The sequence below is a fragment of the Pseudorasbora parva genome, chromosome 21 (assembly GCF_024679245.1).
Source record: "Pseudorasbora parva isolate DD20220531a chromosome 21, ASM2467924v1, whole genome shotgun sequence".
Classification (NCBI taxonomy): Eukaryota; Metazoa; Chordata; class Actinopteri; order Cypriniformes; family Gobionidae; genus Pseudorasbora; species Pseudorasbora parva.
In genome coordinates, this window is record NC_090192.1 from 2,331,537 (window position 1) to 2,355,147 (window position 23,611).

Genomic DNA, 23,611 nt, shown 5'->3' on the forward strand with positions numbered 1-23,611 from the left:
ATTAAATGTGCCAGTTTATTCTGAAATAATTAAATAAAATATTAATTAAATAAATGTATCTATTTAGTATATAAAATTACATGAAAACACAACATGTATTGTTTAATGTATTTCTCTCACTTCATTCCGACACATTAAAAGGGTTTTTGACTGGTTTAGCGGCACATATATTTGACAGTCGTCAGCATAAAAATGAAACAAAACATTGTGACTTCTAAAGGGATTGACCCAAGAGGCAGCATATAGGATGAGCTATTCTGGGATGTTCTCATTTGAAGTGTGTTTCTATCTCTTCTATCAGGTCGTTCTGATCATAAGTGGGAATCTGAGTTTCCTGAACTGGCTGACTATAGTTCCCAGTCTGGCCTGTTTCGATGACGCCGCTTTGGCTTTTCTTTTCCGGCCTTCTGGATCAGCCAGACAGACTTTACTGAAGATTCAGAGCGAGGAGAATGCAGGACACACACCGCCGGCCACCAGAGGTCTCTGTGTGATTCATTTGATTTTATATAGACAACGTTTGGCTTCTCCTGGTAAAGTTTTTTTGGTACACTTTATTTTACAGTGTCCTTGTTATACGTGTACTTACCATAGTAATGAGTACACTGCAAAAAATGCTTTTCTTACTTAGTCTTTGTCTTGTTTCTAGTCCAAACATCTAAAAAATCTTAAAACAAATTTACTAGGCAAGCAAAAGTAATTGTCTTGTTTTGGGGAAAATAACTCAAATTGAAGAGAGTTTCTGCTTAAAATAAGATAAATAATCTGCCAATGGGGTGAGAAAAATAATCTTAATTCAAACAGAAAACAAGATTATTTTTCTCACCCCAATGGCAATTTTAATTTTGACTGTTTTAAGCAAAAACTCTCTTCATTTAGATTTTTCCCCCCGCAAAACAAGAAATAATATCTTATGTAATTTTACTGATCTAGTAAATGCCTCTTGATTTAAGAATTTTTAGATATTTGGACTGGAAACAAGTAAAAAATACTAAACAAGAAGAGCATTTTTTGCAGTGTAATAGTTCTCATATGAGGATTTGATGCTCAACACACATTTATGATAATTATCCATGTTGGAAACCGTGATACATATGATTTTTCAGAGTTCTTTGATGTATGTAAAGTACAAAAGAACAGCATTGATCTGAAATCGAATCTTTTGTAACATTATAAACGTCACTTTTGATCAGTTGAATGTGTCCTTGATGAGTAAGCGCATTAAAGGGTTAGTTCACCCAAAAATGAAATGTCTGTCATTAACTCCTCACCCTAATGTCGCTCCACACCCGTAAGACCTCCGTTCATCTTCACACACAGTTTAAGATATTTTATATTTAGTCCGAGAGCGTATGCAAGTGTATGCACACTATACTGTCCATGTCCAGAAAGGGAATAAAAACATCATCACAGTAGTCCATATGAGACATCAGTGGGTTAATTAGAGTCTCTTGAAGCATCCAAAATACATTTGGGTCCAAAAATAACAAAAACTACGACTTTATTCAGCATTGGCTTCTCTTCCGATCAATGATTCGGATCGCCAATGTCACGTGATTTCAGCAGTTTGTCACGCGATCCGAATCATTGATCGGAAGAGAAGCCAATGCTGAATAAAGTCGTAGTTTTTGTTATTTTTGGACCCAAATGTATTTTGGATGCTTCAAGAGACTCTAATTAACCCACTGATGTCTCATATGGACTACTTCTGGACATGGACAGTATAGTGTGCATACACTTGCATACGCTCTCGGACTAAATATAAAATATCTTAAACTGTGTGTGAAGATGAACGGAGGTCTTACGGGTGTGGAGCGACATTAGGGGGAGGAGTTAATGACAGACATTTCATTTTTGGCTGAACTAACCCTTTAATATGTGTATAATGTGCTCCAGAGGGTAATAGTTTTGTCCATCGCTGTCTCTCGGCTCAGGGATGTTGATCAGGCGAGTGATGAACGTGTCTCTGGGGCTCCTGATCGCGTACCTGAGCGTCCCTGTGGTGATGAACCTGCTGAGCTCCAGACAGGTGATGAACACCTCGTTCAATCCTCTGAGGATCGTCAACACCTACGGCGCCTTCGGCAGGTACGGGCGGCTCAGGCTCATGCATTTCTCAGAGTCTGCTCGATATATAACACTCATCGGTACACCGTAAAAAAAAAAAATCAGGCCCCAATTGAACATTTTCTACACTGCAAAAAATGCTTTTCTCGTTTCCAGTCCAAATATAAAATGAAATATTCTTAAAACAAGATGCATTTACTAGATAAGTAAAATGATATAAGAAATGTAGGTCAATGACCAGTCACTAGAAAATTTTCAATTGGGACCTGAATTAGTTTTTTTTACAGTGTAACCAGCAGATGGCAGAGCCGGTGCACTTCTACACTGCGATAAATGCTCTTCTTATATAGTATTTTTTTCTGGTTTCCAGTCCAAATATCAAAAAATTCTTAAATCCAGATGCATTTACTAGATAAGTAAAATTACATAAGATATTTTTGCTTGTTTTCTTGGGAAAAATATTCAAGTGGAGTGTGTTTTTGCTTAAAACAAGCAAAAGTATCTGCCATTAAAAAATAATCTTGTTTCTTGTTTCCGTCCCAATCAGTAATAAGATTATTTTTCTCACCCCATTGGCAGTTTTAAGCAAAAACTCACTTCATTTAGATTATTTGCCCCAGAAAACAAAACAAAAATATCTTGTCATTTTAGTAAATGCTTCTTGATTTAAAGCGCTGGTTCTGTGTTTTTTTCTAGGCTTGGTTGTGTGTATGGGGTGGAGTATAACATGTCTTAATACTTCTTTTTTTTTAAACGCCGTACTTTTCTTCTATTCTCCCTTTATTCCACACCGCTGTCTGTCCTCGAAATACCGTAATATGTGCACTTTCACACACAACCCGTAACGGTCCCGGGTCGAGTTGACACGTGACATCCTGATGTGACGTATAACGGCGAGCGATCTCCGCTTCAGCGCGGATAGTAAGGAGCTCCGTGGTCTCGACTTGTGTCCAGTTTGCGCTCATTTCTGCTTGTTTAATTTTAGTTTCTTTTGTATCCGAACACTCTCTGCGTTTAAAACACCGACGAGCTCTTCTGGCACTGCAGGGTTGTGTTATTGATGAAACAAGCTCTAGGAGTCGCACGATAACTACGCACAGGTTGGGCATTAGTTTCGGCTTTTGTTCACACAGCGCTCGTCCCGGATTGAACTCCGCAATGTTACTAGGTCCCCGACCCGGGTCGAATTCGGTAATCAATGCCGGGACGTGGTTGCTTTCACACAGAAGGCGACCCGGCAATGCTCTGGGAATATTGCGGGTCCGACGTGCAGTGTGAAAGGGGCTTAGGAGTGCGACCGGTTCAAAATGGCCGCCACAAATCTTAGCGCCCAGCAGCCAATAGGGCGTCTATCTATATGACGTCTATGATTACGGGCAGAAGTCACATCTGCGGAGACTAGCGAGGGTTTATGATGTCACCAACCCAGGAAGAAGCTCGCTGTAGTCCAAACCGGCCATTTTTGTAGGCAATAAACTGCCGTAACTTTAAAAGACAATATCTCCGTTTGCAGTGAACTTTCAGCGCTGTAACTTTGCAGAGACTGTTAATGCTCAAGCAGCGACATTACACACTAACTACAGTTAAACAAGTCCAATCGCATGCAAACAACCCCTTTAAGAGTTTTTAGATACTTGGACTGGAAACTAGGGCTGTGCGATATTGAAGAAAATGTGATATGCAATACCTTGTTAAATAATGCGATGTTCGATATGCGATACGATATTGATATTAGTGTGTAAATATCTATTTAAATTATATTTAAAAACAAAACAAAAAATGTACCATTTGCGTTTCATTCTTTCTGGGAAATGAAAGCATCGCTACAACTTCTGAAAGCGACGGGCTGTGTTTTAGCAAAAATGTATGTCAAAAATGTGTGTGTATTTGGTAGTTCGAGTGTGTAATAAGACACGAAACAGAACTGAAGGGATCACATGGAAGTCCTATAAGTAACAGTCGTGTGCCCAGTCTATTCTCTGCTATGCATCGACCTAAAACGTACACTTTTCACAATGTTCACAATGTTCAAATGACGTAGCTTATAAAAATCATTCAGATATTGCGTGCCGTTGTGATATGCATATCCCGATATGTACATTTGGGATATTTCGATAATTTCAATATATTGCGCAGCCCTTCCGGACACAAAAAAAAAATACTGAATAAGAAGAGCATTTTTTGCGCTTCTAACCGTGTCTCTCTCTCTGGCGCAGCATCACAAAGGAGCGGACGGAGGTGGTGTTTCAGGGCACGCTGAGCATCAACCACACCGGAGACGACGTGATCTGGGAGGAGTACGAGTTCCTCTGCAAACCTGGAGCTCTGGACCGGAGACCGTGCCTAATCTCGCCCTATCACTACAGACTGGACTGGCTCATGTGGTTCGCCGCTTTCCAGGTTAAAGTCACCATGAAACCAAAAGAGTATTTATTATAAACGATTTATCTTTGCACATCATTATTTTGATATACCGTATATACTAGGGCTGGGCGATATGGCCAAAAATAATAATATCTCAGTGTTTTTTGTGATACACTGCAAAAAAATGCTTTTCTTACTCTGTATTTTTGTCTTGTTTCTAGTCCAAACATCAAAAAATTCTTAAAACAAGAAACATTTACTAGACAAGCAAAAGTAATTGTCTTGTTTTGGGGAAAAATAACTCAAAATGAAGAGAGTTTTTTCTTAAAATAAGATAAATAATCTGCCAATGGGGTGAGAAAAATAATCTTAATACAAACAGAAATCAGAGAACTCAGTTGAACTCATTGACAGAGTGCACTTTATTTTGTGACAAAATATTCCGAATATTTAATGAATGGCGTTAAAATGTTTTTTTCTTTGTCTTTGATGAATTATCTGGGGGGGGTTGACTTATGTACGGTATAATGGCATTATATAAAGTCTTGATGTTGTTTTCTGGCTCTACTAGAGCAGGTTTTCCAGCTTGAATGTTGATTATTTCCTCATATTCTCCATTGTTGCGGCTCCTCTCTTCCCAGTCTGTCAGTAACTCTGTTTAGTTCCTGTCTCTATGAAGCCCCTCCTTCTGAAAAGCACACTTTGCTCTGATTGGTCGGCTGGAGCAGTGTGTTGTGATTGGTTTGTGGGAAATGTCCACCCCTTACCATAACTGCCAGTTACAACACAGGACTGACTAACTCAATCAGGCCCCGCCCCTTTATTCTGCATATGAATTATTATAATGAGTAATATTTTGATGTGTTTGTTTAGAAACAGACTTTGTGCTTTGGAAATAAAGAACACTAAAGAAAGTTAAAATTGTAAAAAATCATAATATGACTTCCTAGCAATCTTGAGTCAGAATAACTTCCCCTCCCTCTTCATCTCTTCTCCGATGACGAGGGCGGGGCCACCTGTCACTCACATGAGATCCACCAATTGCAAACCACAACCATCCAATCAGAATTAAGCCCCGCCCTACATTTGTTCTTGTTTGAGAAGCGATTTACTACAATAGAGACTAAAAGATAAGCGCAACATGCTGACTTTAAAGAGGGAGAGGAGATATATTTTAAACATAAATATTAATATTTTAATATTTTGTTTTTCTGAAATGTAGGGACATTCCATAGGCGTAATGGTTTTTATACTGTACAAACTGTATTTTCTATCCCCTTACACTGCCCCTAAACCTACCCAACACACACACACACACACACACACACACACACACACACACACACACACACACACACACACACACACACACACACACACACACACACAGACTGCCCCTAAACCTACCCATCACAGGAAACATTCTGCATTTTTACTTTCTCATAAAAACTCCTCCTGTGTGATTTATAAGCCTTTTGTAAAGTGGGGCCATGGGTAATGTCCTCATATTTCACCCTCTCCTGTAATACCTGTGTCATACCCATGGCATTATACACATTTGTGTCCTCATATGTCACAAAAACATGCCCACACACACGAACGAGATCATCAATCTTCCGGATCGCCTTTCTGTTGTTGGTCTATCGCGGTCCCTGCAGTGACGATGGCGCTGATCTTTAGGTGAATGTGTGTAACTCTGACCTTTGCTCATCTGCATATGACAGAAGCTTCATACAGAAGCCATTCTACTGTAACATCTGTAAACATGAGTTGTGCTCCAGATGTGTGACTGCTGTCTGGCTGTGTCTCTTTCAGACGTACGAGCAGAGCGAATGGATCATTCACATCGCAGGCAGACTGTTGGCAAATGACTCCACTATTCTTTCCCTAATGGGACACAATCCGTTCCAGGGCCGAGAGAAGCCCAGGTGAGCTTCAGTGCACTCTGCCATGTACTGTACATATTACACCACACTAAACACAAACCATATTACTGGACTTAAAGGGATAGATCAGCCAAAAATGAGCCTGTGACGTTTATCGGCTGACCATCCGAGATGTCGGTGTGTTTGTTTCTTCAGGAGAACACAAATGAAGATTTTTAACTCAGCCGTTGCTCGTATAATGCATGTCAATGGGGTGTATATCTATGAGAGTAAAAAACACACAGACATACGAATCCATATTAAACCCTGAGGCTCGTGGAGACACATTGATGTCTGAAGACACGAAACGATCACTTTCTGCCAGAAACACAACAGTATTTGTGTTATTTTCTACCTCATACCTCATAACTCTGATATGCTTATGTTGAAAATGAAAAAGGCTTTGAATCATAGACTGTAAAAAAATATGGCTGTAGTGTCCGTGACGCCACCCATAGGATTGTGAAGAGCCGTTCTGAAGCGTAAAGTAGAGACGAGCTGGCCGTCGCCATCTTAGCAGCGCATCATCACGAGTCACGCCCGGATAACTGCCAATGGGCAAAGAGGCGGGACGAGGGCGGAGCTTAGGTGACGCGATGATTAACAGACAGCAGACAAACGGCAGCCCACCTGTCACTCAAAGTGGCCACGCCCTTAATTATGCAGAACTTTAAGGCTTTATATAATGTAAGCAAATAAGTTATAAAAAAATTCACCGCCTCACAGTCGTCATGAAGGGCAAAATTAGCCGTATAGGCCAAAACCCTAATGTGTCCCAGGCTGTAGACATGCTTTTTTCTGCTTAATGAGTTCTTTTTCTTTTTCTTTTTATTATTATGCAAACAGACAAGTACAATATTTACAAAAGAGAAATTACATGCGAAATACAAAGACCAACGAAACACACAAAAGCCAGTATAATTTGGCTGTGTGTGTGTAACTGTAAGTGTAACTGGGTGTCGGAGTGGAAATATATCAATCAATCAATCAATCAATCAACTTTATTTATATAGCGCTTTTACAATCACGATTGTGTCAAAGCAGCTTCACAGTGTCAAACAGGATAATATTGCGACAAAATTAGATTTGGCTGTACAGCCGTACTGGAGAAAACAGTGATGTTATCAGCTTATTTTAATTTATCATATAGCGACAATGTTGGCAGATCAGTATTATAGTTTATAGAATTAAATAAGACCTAATTCATAGATTTTATTTGTATAATAAGTTGAATAACTTTAATCATATTTTTAGTGTCCCCAACTGAGCAAGCCAAGCCAAAGGCGACAGTGGCAAGGAACCAAAACTCCATCAGGGCGTGATGGAGAAAAATAAACCTTGGGAGAAACCAGACTCAGTCGGGGTGCCAGTTCTCCTCTGGCCTATTAACACACCGTGTAAGATTATTACTCTGGCAACCTTACAGGTCGGAAATCATATTAGATCGGATTATTCAAAATTTTCAGGGTATCACGGAAGAGACAGATTTATTTAGGATGGGGCGTCAATTACACAAGAGTATGAATACATGAAAGATCGGAATTATTGCGCCGAAGACGGGTTTTGAGCATGTCGTGCCAGTGAGGCAAATTCAGAGGAGACACCATTTGACACGGCTCAGCAGACACTCCAGGATGCGTTGGTCATGTCCAGGCAGGTCCACCATCCGATCCGGACAGGGCCCAGATCCGGGATAAACCTCGGGATAAACAGAGAGACTAACATTAGCGTAGATGCCACTCTTTTTATGATGTAACGAGTACATCAGGTGTTATGGGAAGTGTTCCCGGTTCCGGCTGACCTAGTTAATGCAGCCTAACAATCAGTCAATTGAATTGAATAATGAAAGTTAAAAATGTTCTATGTGTATGCCATAGTAAAGAGATGTGTTTTTAGTCTAGATTTAAACTGACAGAGTGTGTCTGCTTCCCGAACAATGCTAGGAAGACTATTCCACAATTTAGGAGCTAAATAGGAAAATGATCGACCGCCTGCAGTTGATTTAGATATTCTAGGTATTATCAACTGGCCAGAGTTTAGAGACCGCAATCGACGTGATGGGGTATAATGCGTTAAGAGCTCGCTTAAGTACCGGGGAGCTAAACTATTTAGTGCTTTGTAAGTAATAAGCAAGATTTTAAAATGTATGCGATGTTTAATAGGGAGCCAGTGCAGTGTTGACAGAACTGGACTAATATGATCATACTTCCTGGTTCTAGTAAGAACTCTAGCTGCTGCATTTTGGACTAGCTGGAGTTTGTTTATTAAGCGAGCAGGGCAACCACCCAGTAGAGCATTACAATAATCTAGCCTTGAGCTCATGAACGCATGTACTAACTGTTCAGCATTTGGCATTGAAAGCATGTGCCGTAATTTAGATATATTTTTAAGATGATAGAATGCGGTTTTACAGATGCTAGAAACGTGGCTTTCAAATGAAAGATTGGTATCAAAGAGCACACCCAGGTTCCTCACTGACGACGAGGGCTTGACAGAGCAGTCATCAAGTGTTAGACAGTATTCTTGGTTACTACTTGTGGAGCTTTTCTGTCCAATAATTAAAAATTCAGTTTTATCTGAATTAAGTTGCAGAAAATTACTATTCATCCAATTTTTTATATCAGCTATGCATTCTGTTAATCTTGTGAATTGGTAGGTTTCGTCAGGGCGTGAGGAAATATAGAGCTGAGTATCGTCAGCATAACAATGAAAACTAACGCCATGCTTCTCAATGATATCTCCCAGTGGTAGCATATACAGGGTGAAGAGCAGCGGTCCTAACACTGAGCCTTGCGGTACCCCATACTGAACTTGTGATCGGTGTGACATCTCTTCATTTACTGCTACAAACTGATAACGGTCAGATAAGTACGATTTAAACCATGCCAAAGCAGTTCCACTAACGCCAACATAATTTTCGATTCTATTCAGAAGAATATTGTGATCGATAGTATCAAATGCAGCGCTAAGATCGAGTAACACTAATAGAGAGATACAACCACGATCAGATGATAAGAGTAAATCATTTGTAACTCTAATTAGAGCAGTCTCAGTACTATGATACGGTCTAAATCCTGACTGGAAATCCTCACATATACCATTTCTTTCTAAAAAAGAACATAATTGTGAAGACACGGCCTTTTCTAGTATTTTTGACAGAAAGGGTAGATTCGAGATTGGCCTGTAATTGACTAATTCATTAGGATCAAGTTGCGTTTTTTTAATAAGTGGTTTAATTATAGCCAACTTTAAAGTTTTCGGTACATATCCTAATGTCAAAGATGAATTAATGATATTAAGCAGAGGATCTATGACCTCTGGAAGTATCTCTTTTAATAGCCTAGTCGGTATAGGGTCAAGCATACATGTTGTTGATTTTGATGATTTTACAAGTTTAGCCAGTTCTTCTCCTCCTATAGCAGTGAATGAGTGTAATTTTTCCTCAGTGACACTACAGCGCTCTGTCTGAAGTGATACTGTAATAGACGGCTGCATGGTTATAATTTTATTCCTAATATTATCAATCTTACTAGTAAAGAAGTTCATAAAGTCATTACTGCTGTGTTGTTTACAAACATCAGAAGCTGAAGCTTTATTTTTTGATAATTTAGCCACTGTATCGAATAAATACTTAGGGTTGTGTTTGTTTTCTTCTAAAAGAGATGAGAAATAAGCAGATCTAGCAGTTTTTATGGCCTTTCTGTATGCAATCATGCTCTCTTTCCACAAATTGCGAAAAACCTCTAGTTTTGTTTTCTTCCAGCTGCGCTCCATTTTCCTGGCTGCTGTTTTAAGGGCCCGAGTGTGCTCGTTGTACCACGGCGTTGGATTATTTGCTTTAATCTTCTTTAAGCGCCGGGGAGCAACTATGTCTAAAGTGCTAGTAAGGAGAGAGTCAATAGTTTCGGTTGCAGCATCAAGTTCATCTTGGCTATCTGTAATGCTGAGGAGATGGAACTGATGAGGAAGATTATGTACAAAGCAATCTTTAGTCGCAGCGGTTATCGTCCTGCCATATTTGAAGCGAGGGGATGGCTTTGCAGCCTTAGGTAAATTAAGTATACATGATATTAGGTAATGATCTGAGATGTCATCGCTCTGCTGCAGAATTTTAACAGTATCAACATTTATTCCATGTGACATTATTAGATCTAAAGTATGATTAAGGCGATGAGTGGGTCCTGATACGTGTTGTCTAACTCCAATAGAGTTTAGAATGTCTCTAAATGCCAATCCCAATGCGTCTTTTTCATTGTCTACGTGGATATTAAAATCCCCAACAATTAGTACTTTATCTACAGCTAATACTAACTCCGATACAAAACCAGCAAATTCTTTGATAAAGTCTGTATTGTGCCCTGGTGGCCTGTAGACAGTAGCCAACACAAATGTCAGACGGGATTTATCATTTACACTACACAGTGTTACATAAAGCACCAAAACTTCAAAGGAATTATATTTGAAACTAGACTTCTGAGTAATACTGAAAATATTATTATAAATTACAGCCACACCTCCCCCTTTACCTTTCAGACGTGGCTCATGTTTGTAACAATAATCTCGGGGGGTGCACTCATTTAAAGTAATGTAATCGTCAGGTTTTAGCCAGGTTTCTGTCAAACACAGCACATCTAAGTTATGATCTATAATCATATCATTGACAACAAGCGTTTTTGGCGAAAGGGATCGAATATTCAGCAACCCAAGCTTTATCAATTGTTCATCCGTATTATATCTGTTGTTTATTTGTTGGACATCAATTAAATTTTTACTGTTGAATGGTTTTGATGGTTTTTTGTATTTACTAATTCGGGGAACAGACACAGTCTCTATATGATAATATCTAGGTGAAAGAGTCTCTATGTGCTGGGATTTAGCTGACTTTGGTGACGTGAGACAGCTAGCAGACGGTTGGTTTAGCCAGTTTGTCTGCTTCCTGACCTGGGCCCCAGTGAGTCAAGGTATATATGAATAAAGGAGCATTTAGGGAAGTACAACAGACATAACCAAAAAAAGATATATACATATATATTTTCGGATAGTTTCGGATCACCAATGTCACGTGATTTCAGCAGTTTGACACGCGATCCGAATCATTCATCGATTCATTGATTCATGGCCGTTGGAATCTTTTTTTGATTAACGCGGAAGAGAAGCCAATGCTGAATAAAGTCGTTGTTTGTGTTATTTTTGGACCCAAATGTATTTCGGATGCTTCAAGAGACTCTAATTAACCCACTGATGTCTCATATGGACTACTGTGATGATGTTTTTATTCCCTTTCTGGACATGGACAGTATAGTGTGCATACACTTGCATACGCTCTCGGACTAAATATAAAATATCTTAAACTGTGTGTGAAGATGAACGGAGGTCTTACGGGTGTGGAGCGACATTAGGGAGAGGAGTTAATGACAGACATTTCAGTTTTGGCTGAACTAACCCTTTAACGCTGTCGTTGACTGTCTGTCTTGATTTTGGTGCCTTCTAGACTGAGAAAAGACAGAAAATGTATTTTGTCTCATGGGGATGAAAGACTACAATTCCCAGAATGCTTTGCTGCCCTGTGAGGCCACTCCCAAAGCTACGGCTACTGAATCACTTTCCCACTGCATTCATCTTCATAAAATCAGTTCAGTTAGAGAACAGACACTATAATTAAAAACTGAATGTGGCTGGTCAATATATACAATATTTGTGTCATCAGAGATAATTTTTCTAGAAATAAAATGCATGAATCTCTCATCTCAGGGGGATATGAGCACGATCATTTGAATATACTCCAGGGTTTCTACTGATACGAAGCCATATGTTAATCGCTGAAGTAACCCTTTAACATTCGTTTGTAAATGCGTGAGTTGAAGGCACTTTGTGGTTTCAGGTGGATTCGAGGAGAGCACTTCCGATATAAGTTCACTCGGCCTGGGAGCCGCAGCGCCGCCGAGGGGAAGTGGTGGATCAGGAAGCGGATCGGACCCTACTTTCCCCCGGTCAGTCTGGACGGCCTCCGGGGGTACTTCCAGTCCCGAAACTGGCCTCTACCTGCCTGAGATTAACACATCCTCCCGAACTGGACATCTTTGGCTTTTCTGTGTGTGTCACACTGAAGTGTGTACGATCTGTGCTTGATAAAACTGTGCCAAAGACGATCCGTTACATAAGAGACTTCTGAAGGCAACTCTTGTGTGTCCCCGAGGAGAGGAGCATGTGTTCACACTCAGCTGCCAACAGGAACAGCCTGCTTCTGATATTAATGTGCTTCACATTTCTATCAAACGCTACTGTAAATGAAATAATGCAATTATACAGATGATTCCCAAATTAGCAGCTGTGAGCTGTTCCTTCACAATCATTGCTTTTCAGATTAAAACTTTCAACAGTGGCTGTTTTACTTTTTTTTGTTGATTAATTGCTTTGTTCACATGTTAGAACCAATCCAATGCAACAACATTTAAAGCATGGGCGTCGGAACCATTGTGTGGGTGTGTTTGTGTGTGTGTGTGTGTGTGTGTGTGTGTGTGTGTGTGTGTGTGTGTGTGTGTGTATGTGTGTGTGCATACACTGTAAAAAATTATTTAGAAAAAAGTTACCTGGTTGGCTTGAAATTTTGGGTTCATTGAAATTGAAATTTTGAGTTAATACAATGAAAATTTTTTGATATTCGACAACCTTTATTAAAATATTATTATAGAGATTTTTTAAGCATATTGGGTATTGTGTGTGTTTTATTTGTGATGACGCAGTGAAACAAAACAAATAATGCTATTTTCATGATTTATCAAAAATGTTATGTGGTTTAGATACAATAATATTTTGAGTTTCTATTTATTAAACAAATTTCCTTCATTGTATCAACTCAAATTTTTAATTTCAATAAACTCAACATTTTAAAGCAACCAGGTTACTTACTTTTTTAAGTTAAACCAACAAAAAACAACCAAATTTTTTTTACAGTGTGGGTGTCGGAACCATTGTGTGTGTGTTTGCATGGGCGTCGGAACCATTGTGTGTGTGTGTGTGTGTGTGTGTGTGTGTGTGTGCATGGGTGTCGGAACCATTGTGTGTGTGTGTGTGTGTGTGTGTGTGTGCATGGGCGTCGGAACCATTGTGTGTGTGTGTGTGTACATGGGCGTCAGAACCATTGTGTGTGTGCGTGTGTGTGTGTGTGTGTGTGTGTGTGCATGGACGTTGGAACCATTGTGTGTGTGTGTGTGTGTGTGTTTGCGTGTGTATGCATGCCGTCGGAACCATTGTGTGTGTGTGTGTACATGGGCGTCGGAACCATTGTGTGTGTGTGTGCATGGGCGTTGGAACCATTGTGTGCGTGTGTGTGCATGGGCGGATGGGCAGTATTTCACATGTAATTTGTATTAAATACATTTAAGATGAGTATTTTTGTATTTTCAAAATACTCAAAATACTTTGAGCCAGGCAACCTCTTTATCAGGAGCTGTTTTCATGCATCTACTAGTTCAGACCAGACACGCCCCTCCCCCCAACATTCATTCAGGTGAGCCGCAGCTGTACAACCCTGTTTGACCTAGCCTGACAAGCCAGACCCACATCAAGATGTTTGGTCTGGAAACTCACCATTGACGGCTCAATCTGAGGGGCGGATAAACGGTCGTCTTTCAAACTCCCTCTGCACGCGATAGGATAGCGCTACAACCATCCAGAGCAACGTGAAGCGGAGCTCATTGATAGATTAAACATTCGCCGTATCCGGTCGGCTAAACTCTGAACACATCTTCCCTTCTTCAGAATGACTTTAGTGCCATTCTTTGTTCTTTTCTCAGAGAAAAGCTTAACTCAAGTCTTCCAGAGTCACGGCCAAAGCTGATTCGAAAGACCGCCGTTCGCCAGTTTCTGTGTTTACTAGAAGCACGCAAACGCAACTCAGCCGTCATTATGTTAAGCCCCGCCCACCGACTCTATACACGATGTGATTGGCCCAACCAGAGTTTGGTTTTTACAGCTCAGAAGTGTATTGAGAGTTGCTAGACAGCACTCGTGGCAGATTAGATTTGCTGCCGCTAAGGTGCGTCTAGATTTCTAGGCTAGTACAACCCAGCCTTGGATCGGCAACTTCACAAAATTGTTGGAATAAGGTGAGGATGTCATGGTCAGTTCTACTTGTTGATTAAAGTAGCTTGTCAAATGTGTTTGAAGTATTAACGTTACTGCATGTTAGGGATGAGTGATATCATATGACAATACATATCGTAGATTCGTAGCAATAATATAAAATGTGAATCGATGGAACTTTTTCTAAATCATTTACATAGATAGGCCTATCGGGGTAAGCACATATATCTGTGCAGCTTTTAGTGGGCAGGAATAATTGGAATGTTGGAGTGGAAAAAGAAGTGAGGGCGAATGAGTTATTGACGTAATTTGTGTTATTATAACTGCCGCTAAAGGAAATTCAAATTCAAATTGAAAACGAAAGTTTCTAAGCAGTTGCACACATCTAAATGCTTTTTGGCATTCAGAATAGGCCCAGATAGATTACAGCCTAATATGGATACCTTCACTGAATTGCCAATTTCACATGTATTTGGTGTATTTTCAAAATACAAAACACTGTATTTGTATTTAAATAAATGTTTCCTCACAGTATTTTGTATTTGTATTTTAAATACATTTCCATGTATTTATGCCCATCTCTGGCCGCGTCGGAACGATTGTGTGTGTGTGTGCATGCATGGCGTCAGAACCATTGTGAGTGCGTCCGTGCGTGTGTGTGTGTGCGCATGGCGTCAGAACCATTGTGTGTGTGTGGGACAAGACCCACCCACTTTTTACGACCAATGATATTGGACCCATGATATTGGACCCAGTCACTTTTATCGTCTCTAATTCAGCTCATGTCTGTTTACCCCTAACCGATAAACACTTATTATTAAACACGTTAGATGCTTTATTTCCACTTTTATAATATTTTCTCAATTTTTATTGAAAATAAGTGCCTTTCCGATCTGATATGTGATGGGAAAGGGAGAAGAGCGAGTTTGGCAAAAGGCGGATTTGAAACTTGATGCCATGCGTCTCTTACTCCTAAACTATTGCCGCACTATTAACTATTAAACTGTCATTTTGTCTGGCCCAATCAATCGTTTAGTAAACAGCAGTATATTTGTATGTAAATTACATCTAACGTTACTACAGTAAAAAAAATGATGAGAGAGAGGACCCACCCAAATTTTATTTCCCTCCGATGCCCATGATTTAATGCCCTATAATGCCTTAAATTAATGCTGAAATAGAATATCATGGCATTAAATTAGGGCTGTATGATTTCTGAGATGCAGAATCCATTCATAGAAATGCAATTTACTGTATAATGCAGAACGGCATGGAATTTGCCAATTTTTTATGAATAAATCAATAGGTCAGTAATTTAAAGGGACAGTTCACCCAAAAATGCCAATCCTGTGATCATTTACTCATGATCACTCGGCCTAACGTCGCCCTAAGACCGTCATCATATAAAGCCATCGAGTCTCTTCAGAACATCTGGAATAATCCGCTCGATCCGTATGGATCAGTTGGACCGTCTCTTTATGAACTTTCAGTGGAAGTTGCTTAGACTGTCAATGGAGGGACAGACATATTTCCATTTCATTAAAATATTTACATTTGTGTTCTGAAGATGAACGAAAGCCAATCAAATTTAATCCAGCCATTAAAGCAGAGTCCAGAAAAATTAAAACAGAATAAACTATAAAACAAAATTAAACAGATTTCATAGGGCCATAAATGTAATTTCATTCACTGCCAAAAAGATGTTCTTCCTCAGATTTTAGTTTTCCAGCACAAACATCAAAACATCCTTAAATAAAGAGACATTTAATGAGATGAAATGAAGAAATGAAGTCTTGTTTGCTGAGAAATTGAGTGAGTTTTTGCTTAAAACAAGAACAAATATCTGCCATTGGATATGAAAATTACTTTCATCTGAATTAAGTTGATCTTTTCGAACTTATTGTCAGGTGTTTGCTCTTGTTTTAATCATAAAATCACAAGATTTCTTATCTCAAACTTTAAGCAATTTTTTGTTAAATTAATGAAAAACTTGGAAATTGTATTCTCAAACTTTGAAGTGTCACGGATAAAACTCATTGTGTGCTCAGACATTTACATTCAGAGAACATAGTGACGTGTCCCTTTCTGTTTTTCTTTAATTGGTCTTAAATTTACCGTTTTGCAGAAACCCTGGGCAGATTTTCGCCATTACATTATAATGTAATGTAACCCTTCACTTTAAGGATGTGTTCACACTATAGTTCAGCTCTCTTGGTTCGGATCGAAACAGAAAACGATTCATTTAGTCCTGATTTTCTTTGCGTTCACATTTATTTTTAACACTGAACTTATAGACACAAAACAAAAGGAATGAGGATAAGGACACAGGATATAAAGACAAATGAATATTAAACACAGACAGAACATTGAAAATATGGGTTATAAACTGACAAGTGTGTGACGCCGTGTTGCTTTGAGGTAGAAACTGTAAAGGATAAAACAAGTGCGGTGTAAAAATAGAAGAGTGCGGAGACTGAAAATAGACAATATATGTTCAGAGCGAGTGGAAAGATAAACTGAAGTCCGTTGACAGACATCATCTCTGTGCTGAGAAGAGAGCTGAATATTGCCAAAAAAAGAGCTGTCAATTAAATACAACCTTTACTTATTAATGTGTTAGGACTTGCTGAAAAAAAGTCAGTTTATTACAGAATGTGTACGGATTAGGGGCATGTGTTAAAATGTAATTCCACTTTACTATATTACATTATACTCTCAAATATATTATGCTAAATTAACACAGAATATATAGACTCAGTTTCAGTCTATTCCTCCTGTCATTTCTGAGTTGCCCGGTTATACAGATCTATGCAAAACTGCCATAAGTTTTAATTTTGCTTATTTATTTTTTAGAACTAATACATTTCAACAGAGAGCTTTAAAGTGTTAACTTGACCAGATAGGAATAAGACATGGAAGAACAATAGGTCTCTAAATATATATTTATGATATATGAGATACACTAAAGTTTGGGACGCCTGCCTTCACATGACATGAGCTTTAATGCCATCCCATTGTTAATCCGTCGGGTTTAATCTGGAGTCGGCCCACCCTCTCTAACAGCTCCAGCTCTTCTGGGAAGGCTTTCCTCAAGGTTTAGGAGTGTGTTTATGGGGATTTTTGCCCATTCTTCTAGAAGCTCATTTGTGAGGTCAGGCACTGATGTTGGACGAGAAGGCCTGGCTCTCAGTCTCCGCTCTAATTCATCCCAAAGCTGTTCTATCGGGTTGAGCTCAGGACTCTGTGCAGGCCAGTCCAGTTCCTCCACACCAAACTCCTCATCCATGTCTTTATGGACCGACGCTTTGTGCACTGGAGCGCAGTCATGCTGGGACAGGAAGGGGCCGTCCACAAACTGATCCCACAAAGTTGGGAGCATGAAATTGTTCAAAATGTCTTGGTGAAGCATTAAGAGTTCCTTTCACTGGAACTAATACTTCTATACTTACCCAATACTTCTGGCAATATAGTGTATGTGATATGATATAATATAATATATACTGATATGATATTTGATATAGATTCAAGAGAGCGCTTTTTAAAGTGTCAATTTGACCAGATATAAACAAGACATGATATGATACACTGCAAAAAATGCTCTTCCTCAGTATTTTTGTTTTGTTTCTAGTCCAAACATCTACAAATTCTTAAAACAAGAAGTATTTACTAGACAAGCAAAAGTAATTGTCTTGTTTTGGCAAAAAAATAACTCAAAATGAAGAGAGTTTTTGCTTAAAATAAGATAAATAATCTGCCAATGGAGTGAGAAAAAATAATCTTAATTCAAACAGAAAACAAGATTATTTTTCTCACCCCATTGGCAGATTATTACAATATTTTTTACTTGTCTAGTAAATGTTTCTGAATGTAAGAATTTTTTGATATTTAGACAAACAAGACAAAAATACTAAGTAAAATATGCATTTTTTGCAGTGTATATTATATGTGTTATATTATATTAGAGATATGATATGGTGTAACGTAACAATCCTTCAGACACAGATTGCATCCTTTCTGGACCTAGATTAAATATGAAAGAACAACTGCTCATAATTAAATATAATATAATTATAGAATAAGACCAGGTTGTATTAATGAGGCACAGTTGGCAAGCGCTGGTGTCCGCAGGCGCAGGACGGTCTGGCCATCTCTAAACTGACCTCTAGACATTCAGCATCTGGTTCTGCTAATTATCCCTCCTCATTTACAGTAGGCTGAGCAGTGTCATCCACTGGACAGATCCTTTATTTGCACCAACAAAGAAGTGAAGGGCTCAAGACGAGCCATTATATTGGGAAGTGTCAGTGAGTCTCCATAAAGCAGAGATGGTATTGCCTGGAGGTTACGCCTGATATGTTAGACTAGGCCTGAGAAAGGAAGAAATCAATTAGAGCGTAACTATAGCAACTGATCCAAGTGACAGGTGTAGGGTACGAGTGACCTTTGTGGGATAGACGTTTAGTGCACTTCATGCAAATCATGACAGATGATCAGAAGAAAAACTTAACACTGCAGATAATTGTTTCCGAGGGATATGTCTTATTACGATTGAGACAAGAGCTTTTTTTAGTCATGTGAGTCACTAGTGGGTATAGATGTACTGACGCTTATATAAGGGTCTGTGATGAAAAACTGCGGTTATATTTTCCACACTTGAACATGAGTCATGAGTCTGACTTCTGACTGTCGGCATAAAGTCTGGTCCAATTTACGGCTTATTCTGGCAAAGATGTTGCAACATAAATATCTTGTTATTTTTCTGGTTGATTTCACATTAATAGTAGCATACTGTACTATTGAAACGACCTAGGGCTTGATCTGAAGATCCGACTTTCCTCTTTTTTTTTTAAATTCTTATCCAGGAAAAATATGAATTTATGGAAGCTTGTTTTCACCTTGTACAGTGTAACAACATTACATAACATACAGTATAACAACAGAACATAACATACAGTATAACAACAGAACATAACATACAGTAACATACAACATAACAATAACAACAGAAGATAACATAATCTCGCAATTGCATGTTATAAAGTCATGCAACTCTGGGAGAAAAACTCTGGGAGAACTTTTTTATTCCGTGGCAGAAACAAGCTAACATACTAATCAAATAATCAGTTGAAATAAAAGTATTTATTAAAAATTCCAGCTGATGTCTTCGAGTTCATTCTTTGGCAAGCCATCGTACCTAAAACTAATCCTGAATGTTCAAAACAACAGTGCGCCTAGTAGTTCACCCAAAAATAATAACTCGTCTTTAATTCCTCTTCCTCATGTCGTTCCAAACCCGTGAGCCCTTCGTTCATCTTCAGACACAGATGAAGATATTTCTGATGATATCTGAGAGCTCTCTGACCCCTCCATAGACAGCAATGAACACTTTCAAGGTCCAGAAAGGAAGTAAAGACATCTGTAAAATAGTCATGTGACTCCAGTGGCTCAGCTTTAATGTGATGAAGAGATGAGAATATTTTAGTGCGCAAAAACAAACTCAAATAACAACTTTATCAGCCTGTGCCAGTCTCCTATTGTCTGTTACCCAATCAAGCTCAATCTTGTAAGACTGAACATTGGTTTGGGGAGTCTGCTCTGTATTTTTTTACTGCACAAGAGGCGTGATTGACGGGCATAGTTCAAATGATACGCAGTTGGATAGTATTTCAACCAATCAGACCACAAGAGGCATGAAAACTTAATTGTTAGTCAGAGAAAAACTTTTATTGACACCAGGGCCAGAAAACGAGAGCCCTGTCCTTTTGAAAGTGAAACTGAAAGTGTCCCTTTTCATCACACCTTAGTGCCCCCGAAACAAGATTTTCACTGAGGGGGTTTAATGAAGTTCCAGCTCCCATACGTAAGACATTGTACGTGTTCGCTTCATTTCAAGGCGGAAGCGTTTGTAAATAAAACACAGGTCGACACTGGAATAGCAGACATATTGAGAATAAAACACAATGCTTTGCTTCTATAGTGGATCCGACAGAAATGGTACAACACACTTATGTGAGTAAAACATGTTTTTTCATATGTAATAGTATTGCTAAATAAAAAAAATTCAACAATCTGTTACAGATCGTATTGATTATGTGTACGTGTCTAAAAGAACATACCGTAGCACGCTAACACAGGCTGGAGAATCCTTTATTTGTGGTTCATTGTGATTCGGGATCAGACTCGGACATGTTTATGGGCCAGGACTCGCAAAGCCCAACGTCCCGGAGCTGTGTGTGTTCCAGACGGGCTACCAAAACTTGAGCTATTTGGTGAATCTCAAATAGTGAAATAATATTCATTTCTTGATGTGCGCTGTTCACGCTTTTGGGCGCGCGCGAGTGTGTGCAGTTCGTGCTTATATCCTACAATCAGGCTGGCCAAGCAATAAAAAAATTATATTCCAATCAGTCGCGGGTGGATGAGAGATAAATCATTGTCGTTTCGAGTCATTGTCGCATCAAGATGTTTGCGAGTCCTGTGAGAGAATCGTTCCAGTGCCGCTTTTAAAACAATCCCTCATGTGAACTGACAGCGGAGCTGAAACTCATTAAATATGCAAATCTTATCCAATCCATGCCGTAATTATGTGTTTTTTAGCTTGTTTTCTGTACACTTTGTCACAAATCAGCTTTTAGACATGGTTAGTTTTTTTGGTAATAATTCAGAAATGACAAGGAGGCCGCTTTCTGCAATAGAAAGTCAATGGAGAAAGGGTGGGCGTGGCTTTCAGATTCTGACACGTGTCGCTCTGTCGCCATAGAAAATTAAAAAACCCAGTTCACCACACCTTTAGTGACAAACTTTTACATTTTTAGGGTCAACTATCCCTTTAAGAGGGTTTTTGTATTCAAACAAGTGAAGACTGAGCGCTCGCGCGCTGATGAGCTCAGTGTGCGCGTGGCCAACATTTCCACTGATTGTTGACAACGCTCCCAGCGCGCGTGCACCACTACGCTCTTAGAGGAGTGAGGTGAATGTTCCTCTCATACCGCCGCAGCATCAGCACAAGTGCATTCAGGAGCGCAGGCGTTTGTTTCTTTGCACATTTTTTTGGACCAGACGCGAGAGACAGTTTATTTTAAGTCATGCACTCGCGTATTGATGAAAAGTTAATCTACGCTTGCTAAGACAAATACACCGGGAAAAAGTAACACTGAAGGTGCTTCATAGATTACTCGTCGTACGTTCACACAGGGAAACACACTAATTATGTCGAGGAAAAAAGCGGCCAAAGGAAAGGGGAGTTCAAACACACCGAGCTCATCTCCTATCAGCGATAAAGACAAGGGTAAGAGAGTCCTGACCCAGTCCAACGGAGTGGTGCATCCCAGCAGACCTTCTCTCAGCAACAGTGGAGAATTCTACGACATCGCCTTCAAGGTACGAGACGCGCTGAACGCACGCACCGCTTCAAACAACGCGAACAGCATCAGTATGGCAAGCCGCTTACACATTCATTCCTTTGATACGGAGCCCAAAAACGTGACTTGCAAGAAAAAAAATAAATCATGCATGATATACTAATTTGTTCCCTCAATTTAAAAACCATGCAGACTATTTACTATTTCATTCCCTCGATTTGCTAAATCATGCTGATTTGTTCACTCGATTTTTAAATCATGCTAATTTGTTCCCGATTGATAAATCATGGAGACGATTTGCTATTTTATCTCCTCGATTTACTAAATCATGCAAATTAGTTCCTTCGATTTTTAAAGCATGCCAATTTGTTCCCGATTGATAAACCATGCAGACGATTTACTATTTTATCCCCTCGATTTACCTAATCATGCAAATTAGTTCCTTCGATTTGTAAATCATGCTAATTTGTTCTCTCGATTAGCTAAATCATGCTAATTAATTCCCTTGATTTTTAAATCATGCACACAATTTACTATTTCGTTCCTTCGATTTATAAATCATGCTAATTAGTTCCCGCTATTTGTTAAATCATCCAAACAATTTACTAATTAGTTCCCTCGATTTATAAATCATGCACACGATTTACTATTTCGTTCCTTCAATTTTTTCCTTACAAAGCTTACTAGTTTTTTCCTGCATGTCGGGGCACCATATTATGTTACTATAGTAGCCTATTATTTATATTTAATAGTAAGTTATTTCAGTGCCTAGTATTAGGGGAGTGCAGAGCACAACGGGTTAGTTGTAACACGCATGGTTTAAAGGGGTGATGAATTGAGAAATCAGCTTTCCCATGAGCTTTTGATATATAAAAGTTCATTGTGATATAAGAATATCCTGTAAGTTTCAGAGTTGAAAAGTTCCTTGTTAGTCAAAGAAAAGCTTTTATAAACATCAGGCCCAGAAAACAATCAATCTCAGAATATGCCACATCCTTACGTTATCGTGTGGCGAAACACGCCTCTACAGAATAATAAGCACGTCTAATTCAGTAGCCCCGCCCACCGACTCGTGTAATTCAGGAGCCCCACCCACCGACTGGTCTAATTCAGTAGCCCCACCCACCGACTCGTCTAATTCAGTAGCCCCACCCACCGACTTGTCTAATTCAGTAGCCCCACCCACCGACTCGTCTAATTCAGTAGCCCCACCCAACAACTCATCTAATTCAGTAGCCCCGCCCACAGACTCATGGAGCTGTTTGGATAACGCTAGCCAGTAGCAATAAACATGCCGAAAAAGATAGCAAGATATTGTGGAAGATCACAGTCGCTGCATAAGCTTCCTTCAGATCCTAATATTAGGAATGTATGGTTGAACTTTATTTTTAATGAAGTTCCAGCTCATGTGCGTAAGACATTGTAAGTGTGTTCGCTTCATTTCACTGCGGAATCATTTGTAAATAAGTCTCAGGTTGACATTGGATTTGCAGACAAATTGAGATTTAAACACAAAGCTGTGCTTCTATATCGGATCCGACAAGAATGGTGCAACACACTTATGTGAGTAAAACATGTTTTTATGTGTGATTGTTACAGATCGTATTGATTATGTGTACGTGTCTAACAGAACCTACCTTAGCATGCTGTCACAGGCTGGGGAATCCTTTATTTGTGGTTTATTGCGATTCGGGATCAGACTTTGACATGTTTATGGGCCAGGACTCGCAAAGCCCAACGTCCCAGAGCTGTGTGTGTTCCAGACGGGCTACTAAAACATGAGCCAGTTGGCAGGCCGGTGAATCTCAA

General features: G+C 39.3%; 2 protein-coding genes across 2 annotated transcripts in view; both read left to right on the top strand.

The window, feature by feature from the left end:
• The window catches only part of lmf1 (lipase maturation factor 1), a 54,769-nt gene extending 42,031 nt beyond the window's left edge, over window positions 1–12,738 (top strand). Inside the window, exons 7-11 of the mRNA XM_067429954.1 lie at window positions 302–482; window positions 1,935–2,088; window positions 4,284–4,467; window positions 6,247–6,359; window positions 12,238–12,738. Coding sequence (XP_067286055.1) covers window positions 302–482; window positions 1,935–2,088; window positions 4,284–4,467; window positions 6,247–6,359; window positions 12,238–12,406 — 801 coding nt within the window. The 3' untranslated portion in view covers window positions 12,407–12,738. The remainder of the gene's footprint in view (window positions 1–301; window positions 483–1,934; window positions 2,089–4,283; window positions 4,468–6,246; window positions 6,360–12,237) is intronic.
• An 8,569-nt stretch (window positions 12,739–21,307) lies between these two features.
• The window catches only part of LOC137056504 (ras-related protein Rab-26), a 123,798-nt gene continuing 121,494 nt past the window's right edge, over window positions 21,308–23,611 (top strand). Inside the window, exon 1 of the mRNA XM_067430624.1 lies at window positions 21,308–21,821. Coding sequence (XP_067286725.1) covers window positions 21,651–21,821 — 171 coding nt within the window. The 5' untranslated portion in view covers window positions 21,308–21,650. The remainder of the gene's footprint in view (window positions 21,822–23,611) is intronic.